Source organism: Pecten maximus, chromosome 8, assembly GCF_902652985.1.
Source record: "Pecten maximus chromosome 8, xPecMax1.1, whole genome shotgun sequence".
Lineage (NCBI taxonomy): Eukaryota > Metazoa > Mollusca > Bivalvia > Pectinida > Pectinidae > Pecten > Pecten maximus.
In genome coordinates this window covers 18,518,751-18,529,577 of record NC_047022.1, presented here as the reverse complement: position 1 = coordinate 18,529,577, position 10,827 = coordinate 18,518,751, and the positions used below count along the sequence as shown (strand labels likewise).

General features: G+C 35.6%; 1 protein-coding gene across 1 annotated transcript; it reads right to left on the bottom strand.

Annotated features, from left to right (window-relative positions):
* Positions 1–1,161: 1,161 nt before the first annotated feature.
* LOC117332676 (translation initiation factor eIF-2B subunit alpha-like) lies at positions 1,162–10,804 on the bottom strand. The gene is made up of 9 exons (XM_033891672.1): positions 10,696–10,804; positions 8,319–8,420; positions 7,339–7,478; positions 6,779–6,895; positions 5,463–5,575; positions 4,435–4,503; positions 3,691–3,766; positions 2,649–2,774; positions 1,162–1,524 (listed from the first exon to the last, which is right to left on the bottom strand). The coding sequence occupies exons 1-9, from the start codon at positions 10,706–10,708 to the stop codon at positions 1,369–1,371; spliced, it is 912 nt and encodes a 303-aa protein (XP_033747563.1). The 5' UTR covers positions 10,709–10,804; the 3' UTR covers positions 1,162–1,368.
* Between the last annotated feature and the right edge of the window lie 23 nt (positions 10,805–10,827).

The window sequence follows — 10,827 nt, the reverse complement described above, 5'->3', positions numbered from 1 at the left end:
TTCTGGTGTTTTGCAAATATTTGTTTGGATAAGAGACCTAGCCATCTGAAGTCATCATTATGTACAAAAAAATATGCTTCATACCAAGCTTGCAAAAGTATTTGAATTCCATTTTTTAGCCCTGTATCATCAGATGGTGGGCAGTTCAAATCGCTCTTCATCTGTCCATGAACAATTCTTGTTACCTTTATGTCTTAGAAAATGTGCAATCGATCTTTCTCGCATTTCATGATTAGAGTCCCCTGGGTCTCCTGTTTTGCATATTCAATTTTCAGACTGCTAGGAAAACAAAATAGCCAATAAGCGCCAATTTCGAATTTTTTTCAGAAAGTTCTTAATGGGTTTGTAAGTTTCCCTTGGTCCTTTGTTGTGTATAATGTTCAATTTTGAGACTGGTCAGAAAACAAAATGGGTAAAGGGTGCTTATCTATGATTTTGACAGATGAAGTTTTGTAATGATCATTTGTAATTACAGAAATTAATTAATGTCTTTTGTGGTTTCTTCTTCATCGCTACATGTAGTTGCACATGGACATTGTTTGAGACTGAAGAACTAAAGCACAGTATTTTTTGTCAATATCTTCTATATGTCCAGAGGTTAATACATGTATGAGGAAAAGAAGAGGAAAGAGCAATCTTACTAGTAATATGACCCATCAAAGAATTTTGTCTTGTAAGTTTCCATTTAAAAGTGAAATACAAGCCTTTTAGTCCATGCCATAGACAAAACTACCACTGTCACCCAAATCTGCAGGAAAGATTGGAAAAAGAGCAGATGACGACTGTTTTCCTCATTCCATCTATGATGTCATCAACAATGAACTTCCCTAGAGCTGGGTTGTTTTCATTTATCGCGGTGCAAATGGTTTGACCAGGATGTTTGTTTATGAAATCAGGACAGGCCTGGTGATTTCATGCTGTTTTCAGAAGGTCTTTCACAAAGACTTTCAAGGCCTGCATCAACAAATGCAGGTCTGTCAGGATATATGCCTGAAATATTACATTTAAAAACTAGACGAAACGGTTTGTCTGTATAAACGAACTGACCCCTGTGCTGTTTACACACTATGAATGTCAATAAGTTTTCACAACAATATTGTATGTAAATACTCTAAACCTTGACCAGATCATTTTTGTATCTGATGGAAATAAATAATAATCTCAACTGTCAACAATTTTTAATTTCATTCATATTTTACATGAAATTGACATCAATCATTCTGAATGAGTTAAGAACAATGCATTTATTTTATTTCACATTTATATTTCAAAAACAAAATTTCCAAAGTCAAACATTTATGACCATGACTTTCTGCATTTGTTTACTAAAGAATGTCCTTGAAAAATTACATCCATGGCGTCTGAATATCAGCAGTATAGCTTGATTAGCTCATCCGAGATGGCCGAAGGCGTCAGGACGCCAAGGTCCGTGAAAAGAAGTGTGATATAGGAGGGAGGTGTATAGTCCACCAGAGGGTGTTCTTTAGATAGGTCTGTCGTCGTCCGAAGTGTACTTGCGTGGTACTGAAACATACAAAAGGTATTCAAATCTCCAGATATACATATATCACAATATCATAGATCGAAATATCCTACAATGTCTCAAGCAATAGATTACAGAAAGACCTATTGATTCCATGTTTTAGCAAAATTCTTGATCTTGTAATAAAAATATTCATATTTTACCTATTCTACCCATGAGTCAACAATGTTTTCCTGTCACCTCGTTTTTTGGGGGTTTTTTGGGGTTTTTTTGTTGTCTTTTTTGTATTTTGACAATTCCTCATTTATTCTACAAGGATAGGACAACTAGAATGCTATATGAATGTAAACAATATGTTGCCTGAAAGTTTGTATGATATTATTAAAAGATAACTATATTTTCTTTTAAAGGATATATTGTTAATACAGAAGGACAGTTTTGAGGACTAAACATAAACCTTGAAAGACTCTATCAAGGCCATACTCTATACTCCACAAGTTACAATCACAAAGAAAGAATATGTAATCGTAACCCCAGGAGTATTGAAGATGTATTGTAACCCAAGGAGTATTGAAGATGTATCATGGCCCACTAGAAAGTATAAAATCATTGACTGTCCTTATTTCATAAACAACTCTGGATCAACTGAACCACGTTTAATGAAAATATTTTACAGAACTGGCATTTTTCACTTTAATGAACAAAGTTGTCTTCATGATAAAAGTTTTCTAACAGCTGCTTAGCAATTAACCAAGGAAGCAGCTAAACACATTTTCCCATACTAGCAGATTTACCCTCAGATATTTCCCATATAAGCAGATTTACCCTCAGAGATTTCCCATACTAGCAAATTCACAATCAGAGATTTCCCATACTAGCAAATTTACCCTCAGAGATTTCCCATACTAGCAAATTCACCATCAGAGATTTCCCATACTAGCAGATTTACCCTCAGAGATTTCCCATATAAGCAGATTTACCCTCAGAGATTTCCCATATAAGCAGATTTACCCTCAGAGATTTCCCATATAAGCAGATTTACCCTCAGAAATGTCCCATACTAGCAGATTTACCCTCAGAAATGTCCCATACTAGCAGATTCACCATCAGAGATTTCCCATACTAGCAGATTCACCATCAGAGAAAGCATTAAATCAATACCAACCTTAAACTGATTTGGCACATCATGTTGATTTAGCGGAAAAAGTCGTGTAAATTTGAAACTCTCTGCTACAACATAGACCGGCTTATTCATAGCTTTGGCTGAAATTGCCAATGTATATGTACCAATCTGAAAATGAAATAAACAGTGGATATAAAGAAGCTGACTTATCTGAAATCATTCTCCAGTCAAATATTACTACAGTTATCAATAATTAACTCCAATATTTCTACCCACCCAGAACTAATGCTTTCCACTCAGTCTGGTTAATCTATCTACCCGTCCCAGAACCACCAGTTTCCACTGGTCCAATATTTCTTCCCATCCCAGAAATCAGAAACAGCGGTTTCCTTTGGCCCAATATTTCTCCCCGCCCAGAACCACCAGTTTCCACTGGTCCAATATTTCTTCCCATCCCAGAAATCAGAAACAGCGGTTTCCTCTGGCCCAATATTTCTCCCCGCCCAGAACCAGCAGTTTCCTCTGGTCAATATTTCTCCCCGCCCAGAACCAGCAGTTTCCTCTGGTCAATATTTCTCCCCGCCCAGAACCAGCAGTTTCCTCTGGTCAATATTTCCCCCTGCCCAGAACCAGCGGTTTCCTCTGGCCCAATATTTCTCCCCGCCCAGAACCAGCAGTTTCCTCTGGTCAATATTTCTCCCCGCCCAGAACCAGCAGTTTCCTCTGGTCAATATTTCTCCCCGCCCAGAACCAGCAGTTTCCTCTGGCCCAATATTTCTCCCCGCCCAGAACCAGCAGTTTCCTCTGGTCAATATTTCTCCCCGCCCAGAACCAGCAGTTTCCTCTGGTCAATATTTCTCCCCGCCCAGAACCAGCAGTTTCCTCTGGCCCAATATTTCTCCCCGCCCAGAACCAGCAGTTTCCTCTGGTCAATATTTCTCCCCGCCATGAACTAGCAGTTTCCTCTGGCCCAATATTTCTCCCCGCCAAGAACCAGCAGTTTCCTCTGGCCCAATATTTCTCCCTGCCCAGAACCATCAGTTTCCTCTGGCCCAGACCCAGTGGTTTTCGCTGTCAAATTTACCTTGTTGATAATGCCCCCACTCTCCACAACGCCCTCCGCTCCGACCAACACCATGTCCACCTTCTCCATCACATACCTGTCAAACCATGTTACTCGTTAAATGTGTGACTATGTTTAGTTGAAAAAAATATTGGTAAATATCACATCATACTTTTAATATATATATTTTTTGATTTCTCATTCACAAAAAAACAAAAAAACTTCATACTTGTTATATTTTGCTACAGTGCTATTTTTGTGGTACTCTAACTTTAAGACAAGTATTACAAGTACCTGCATGTACTTAAATAATCTTCATAATCTGTAATCTCTAAAGTTTAGCTTGCTGGAGTTATAATGTAAAAATGTCTTGATGTGCTAGGAAAAAGGAATACCCAGGAAAAACCAGCATGATTAGGTCAATGACCCCATACTACTTCACATCTGATCAGGCGGTCTAGGTTTTGTTTTTTGTTTTTTTGGTTTTTTTTTAGTAGGTTTAACGTCCTTACCAAGGACAGATGAAATGCATGAGCCCATATCCACTGAGCTACCCAATAACTAACAGAACTCAAAAACATTTATACAAAAAAACTAGGGTTGGGACAGAATTAAAATTTGGTGTATTTCTGAAATAATGGTTAGACTGATGTGTGGATTCTCTGGATTCTGGACCAAGACAATTGTTCAAGGAATGGATGGCATGAGATAATTTAAATCACATTTGAGGAAGTAGGTTTCACTGTGACATGGATTTACACTTACCCAACAGCAGCATCCAAAACCACTGTGGTGGGGATACCCATATCTGTAAGCTCCTTAGACACTTCACGACTGTTGAGGGGAAAAAAACATGTATATAATTAATTTCACATTGTTTGTACAAAGAATGCAGCTTTCTGATTGGTTGAGAATTTTTTCACGCCTCTATGGAAAAAAAATCGGAAAAATGGTGCGAAAAATGTAACGTCACAATATGACCATTGACTGCATATTGATTTGTGAAAAATAATCCCTTATAAGATCAGTTAAATTGTACATAAAACATGTTTTAATTTTGAAAATCATTTTCAAAATTAATTATAAGCTTTGATGTCAATTATTTTTTATTTTCATAGGAGTACGAAAAAAAATGTTTGCAATCTTTTGTAAGAATCCGCTACGCAGATTCATTCAGTTTGTAAATTTTTTTTCATAGCCCAACGAAACTTTAAAAAAAAAGTGACACCAATGCTTAAGTATTTGAAAAGTCCATTTAGCACATTTCTACAGCAAAAATGAGAAGAAATTGAAAGAAAAGCTAGCATGTGGGTTTTTTTTTCAAGCAGACCTATGCTTTAAAGTTAACAAGTGAAGTTAGACACGTTTTAAATTTTAGAACAATACATCTTCTTAGCCATGATACATTTCCCAGTATACATAACCTTCTGACTTTCAAAAATTACAGTGTGTGCATAGATAATTTTGGGAACACTAATAAGCACACATTAAAGAAATAGAATCTTAGGTAATTTTTTCCATATAAACCTCGAATCAGCAATTTCAAGGTCCTGCCTAGTACATGATGTATTTTTGTTTTGCTATTCGTAGGCTGGGTAGATATGTAAATGGAATAGTCATCTGTGTTAGTTCAGGAATGTCTATTTATAGAATAAGAGATACACACAAACACCCATCATGATAATTACCCTGAGAACTCAGAATTATCAGAATTTTAATGAAAATTAAAGGGAGATAACTAATGTTAGGTAGCATATACCCTTAACAGATCTCTTGATTATAAATTACTGTACCCTGAGTTGTCTGGTAGAGATTCTGTGATGAACACATTGAAGCGTTTCTTTGCCTCGGCCGCCTCCTTCAACACTTGTAATACAACTCTGGACTTGGAATGGGTCAGAATCGTCTACAAAATGGTGATCATAGGTCAATGAAGTACAATTATGATTCTGTCGGGTAAAGGTGCTACATCACTGACAGTGTATACACAGCTTGTCATAAAATTGCACCTCTATTATAGAAATATACTTATTCAACATTAATAAATGAAAAAACAACAACAGTGTCTTAATCAGAGGCGTAGCTAGAACAACAAAAATGTATAAGCCCAGGTGAGGGGTGTGTGGACCGCCCAGGTCCCCAGTGGGTCCAGGGCAGAGCTCTGGTGGGGGGAACGGGGGCAAAGCCCCCCCCGACGGAAAATGAATTTAAAGATTTTATGAGGGTTTTAAATTGATTTCTGAGATAGTAATTTCAAAATATGTTTAATTCTAAATTATACTGAACTACAAGTTTTCCGATATAAACATATAATTAATGTTAATTTGTTTCTATAGTTTAGACAAGACAATTGTCTGTCTAAATAAAAGATATTTTCAATTTGGGTTAGAAATCCCATGCCTAGGTAATACGGGCCTTTCTGGGATAATTATTTTTGGTCGGAACATGTAGGTCCGACTTTGTCATGTTTCTGTGGTATGTTAGGACATGAGCTATCAGCGGACTGGTTGGGGTGACAGTAATAAACAAATATGATGGGATAGCTATTCCGGAATGCACTAGACCTATATTGTATAATATATAGCACACAGTGGTACATTTTCTGGCATTATCAATAATTTGGTTATAATATTAAATCAAAACTTTGAAGTCATAATCACTACTTTTTTTCAGAGGCTACTTGAAATGTTGGATCATAACATAAAGGTAAGATTTTTATGTGTTTTCTAATGGACGCTACGCCCCTGTTAATAATGATCACTTAAAAGGCAGAAAGCGTCCTAGTAACATGAGAATCATGGAGATGGAGAATATTAGAACTTCTTTGGGATGCAACTCATTATTTATTCATTTTAAATTTAAAAGATATAAAGAGAAGTTGAAACTTTTGGACGATGGTGAAAACAAAAAGAATATAGTTTCTGGCATTGTATAAAACTATACAACAGTTTATCCTTGTTATCAAACTATCTTAATTACTCTTTATCATTTCCTTTTATACACAAGGGGCAAACATGTAAATTTTGATCAGTTTCAAGCATTTTACAAAACTCCAATTAGTATGGGAGGGCTTAATTGCTAGACAAAGGAAAATATTATTTTGACTTACCGCACCGTCTCGTATAAAGGGGTGAGCTTGTCTTGCGATCTTCTGACGGGAATCTGAAACTTTTTGCAAGAACAAATTCCCTCTTTTGACTAGAATTCTCTGGCATTCCTGAATCGTCTGGAAAATAACGATAACACTCTGATCTAGATTCACCAAATATACAGTTCCATCACTAACATATACAGCATCATCTATATATTCTTATATGCCCAGTATATATACATGCATTGCAAAACAATGACTTCAGAATTCACAAAATAAAAAGATTATTCTACATCCATCGATTTGTATTTTGTGTTACAAACAACAAGAATATGTTTAAAGTAGCATTATATAAAATATTTCATAACAAGTAGGATCCCACCATTTAAAAAAAAAAAAAATCTCCATTTTTCTTTTTTTTTTTAAATATTTTTTTTTGTTTTTGTTTTTGTCAAAACTGAAACCTAACGTTATATAATGATATCCATTTTGGATCTATGTAAAACAAGTTGATTGCCTTTAACATTTTTTCTGTTTTACACAAAACAAGCCTTGATTACTGTAACAATTTAACTTACTGAATGTTCTAGAGTAGCGAGTGTTATGAAGCGTAGGAAGAGTTCTCCAGCAGAGGAAATAGATGTTGTACTACTGTCTGTTTCCGTCAGTGTCAATATAGCATCCTTCATACGGTCACGCATCTCTGCTAATGTGTCCACTGTAAGAACAGAAAGGTCATTTTAGTTTTTGACTTATCCACAGGAACTTGACACAAATTCCCAACTTAGATAATTAGATATGGACTGTGGGATAGGAATTTGTGTCAAGCCCCTGTGATTTTTTAATACCTGTAATTGTAGGAATAATTTATCAACATAACTCTCATGAATGAATACAGCCACAGATCAAATTGCCTTTAAAATGGAGACTATTTATTATCTTTCAAATTCATTTTTTTGCTTTAAAACCTTTTTTTTTTAAAATATAATCACCATTCTCCCTTATTGGTCTCCAAAAATATAGCATGCATGTTTATATTACATCTATAAGGGTACAATATTGTAACATTAATTCACTTCGTTCAATCTGTTAAACAATGTGTCTGCTAATTACTATTTAATGGATTTTTTGTGTGCGTTTTGCAGATAAAATAAAACCAGAAGCATATAAAAAGAACAAACACATTTTTTTTTCTATTTTTCCACAGGAAAATGTCAGATTTTCTGCAACCTTGAAAGAAAGACTGTTGAGGGAAATGATTTAATTTTTTTTTTAATATTTTTCTCCCAATCCTATAACTTTACAGTTTTAACAATTGACAACAAAGTACATGTATAGTATTTATCCAGGAATAAGCCCATACCAGGTAATAACCCCACCTACATCTATTAGTTATGTAGAATACCAACAGACTTTTTTCTGCATTTTTTCTACCAAGATTTTAAGTCTTGTCATGTGTTACTCTAGCCATTGTAGGATAAAAACAATATGCATAAAAATTGTTTAATAATATGATGAAGGTTGTTGAAAATGTTGATCTCCAAATACATCATCTGACCTTTGTTGACCTCCAGAAAGTGCAATAATGTCTTGATGGCAGCCACAGCAGCGGACATGTCCGGGTCTGCATGGACCAAATTACTGAAATAGGACAGGATACCTGGAGAGAAAAAAAGACCAATAATTTAGTTTGACTGACATTAATCTCAATGCACATTTTTATAAATTTTCATCATGAATATATATAAAACAACAAACAACATTTATATGTTCTTTTCTTCATTGATACGAAGTATTTTAATGTTAATGAAATTGATCTGTGCATCAACCTTGTTTTGTGTATAAATTCTAAATCCCAGCCATTGTTATCAATAAAGTTTTGGATAGGCTATGGTAAATTCCATTGATCTGTCAGAGTACCTACTGATCTGCAACGGTATAATAAATATATCACATACACTCTACAGGGGGCTACTGGGCCTGGTGTCTATGGCAATGGAACATTTACAACCTTAACTTACCATATTAACTATCCACAACACTAACACACATATATAACTATATACAAGCATACACATGAAATGAAACACAAGTTTGGAGCGATCAACTACCATATCTACCTGCCCCATCCCACCCCCCTCCCCTCCCCCAGGATGCACATGTAGACACCAGCTTCTGTCTAAGGTCTAAAACCACAAGGGAAAACAACTGTGCGTTCATGGGGACAGTTAAACCTACAAATAGTTATAGTTTTACAGTATAGAATACAATGTATTATATTTCCAGTACAGGAACACATCATGTTCCTCTACACCGGACTCAATGTTTTTTATAGTTCATATCATTTAAAGTTCATTTTCCGGTTATGTTACGGTTGCTCTATAGTTATATACAATAAATTATATCATGATTACTCCAAAATTTATCCAGTCTATTTTTAAATATATTGATATTTGGAGCAGAACCTGTGCTGTTGGCTGACTGGCCTGTAGTTCCCTGCTACCTTTTTGTCTCCCTTGTTATATATTTCACACACTCAGGCATGTTTCCAATTGTTCGGGATGGTTCCCTCTCTAAGTGTTTGGTAGAAGATTTGGGCTAATAAAATATCACCTGAAGAACAGGTTTTTTTTTTTTTTTACAAATGATACGATGTATAAAATGGGTCAAATATATATGTAGGAATATATATGTGTGACCCACCTCATATATATCACTTGTAACAAACCCCTGTGCCTGGAATAGGAGACAACCCCCTTACTGAAGAGAGAGATCTGCAGTTCAAATTCAAGGACTTGGTCTGGTGATTCCTGTCAATACATTTGCGATCACAGCCACCAAAGCACCATAATAATCCGACTCAAAAATCTGTAAATTTCCAAGGGCAAGTATAGATCTGTGCTCAGTCCTGATTTGTGCCCAACGCTGAGTTTCAACGGCTTATGTGAAATTATGAAAACATTGAAGACTACACATTCACGTAACCTGTCAAAAGGGTTGAAGCTAAACGACAAACACGTGCACTAAAATCAAAAATGGGATTTTTTTTTAACTGTTTGTGGTAATTGTGTTTAATATGACAATAAACAGTTGTGTTTATTTTCACTGAGTATTGCTTCAATCAGGCTTTTCATATCCAAAAGAAACCTTATTTGTCAAAAATATTGGATGACGCCAAATATGAACTGTAATGTTTTGTTGTATAATGTATCTGTAAATTAACTAATTGTAAATGATATTTATGTTCGGTATATCTATATAATATGTTCTGTATAACATTTACCTGTATTCGCTAGATCATACTCTATTGTATTGTTCACTGTGTATAAGCATGGCTTTTTCTGAGGGCTTTTTAGGGCCGTTAATGGGCCCCATTCCCAATTGGAATTATTTCATTTTAAAGCCAAATTCCCAAAATTTCCATGTCATGTCCTGCTAATATATGTAATTAAATGTCTTATATCTGTACGATCTTTGTTTGATTTCGTTAACAAAAACCTTGACTACAAAAGTACGCCAACTAGGCAGGGAGACGCCTTGAGGAGTTTTAACAGCTGAGACAACACTTCCCGGCAAGAGGAGATAATCCTTTACAGAACTAAAAACTGTCGATGGTTTCTGACGCAATGTCAAGACATGTGTTACTAGTATTAGCCCGAGTCGTGTTCCATCCCAGATCGCACATGTAACAACTACCAGTACTGTAACAGCTTAGCACATGTCTTGAAAGTCAATACCGAGACTTATCAACAAGGAGCGTCCTACATTGTAAAGTAGTTTCGCTATAGAAGATCTAGTCTAATTTACAGTAAACGATCTCATAAAAGAAATTCTGCCTTCTGGTTCTTGAAAGCCATGAAGAAGATAGGGCCTAATCCAAATCAATTTAAGCGTTCTCCAGAAAACGGGACCATTATAAGTTATGCATTAATTACCATCTCTGTCCATGATGAAAATCCAGTGATAACTTTTCCAAAACAGATGTTCGTCTAGGAACTAAACCGGAAGTCAACTGTGATTAATTTGGTTGCACTAATCAAAGCCTAGTTTATTTTAGAAGGAAGAAG

What these genes read in the sequence shown, in the direction of transcription:
- LOC117332676 (XM_033891672.1), bottom strand. An exon ending in CCTTTATACGAGACGGTGCG is followed by an intron (nt 5,576 to 6,778) that starts GTAAGTCAAAAT and finishes ACCATTTTGTAG; the next exon opens with ACGATTCTGACCCATTCCAA. An exon ending in ATGTGCCAAATCAGTTTAAG is followed by an intron (nt 1,525 to 2,648) that starts GTTGGTATTGAT and finishes TGTATGTTTCAG; the next exon opens with TACCACGCAAGTACACTTCG.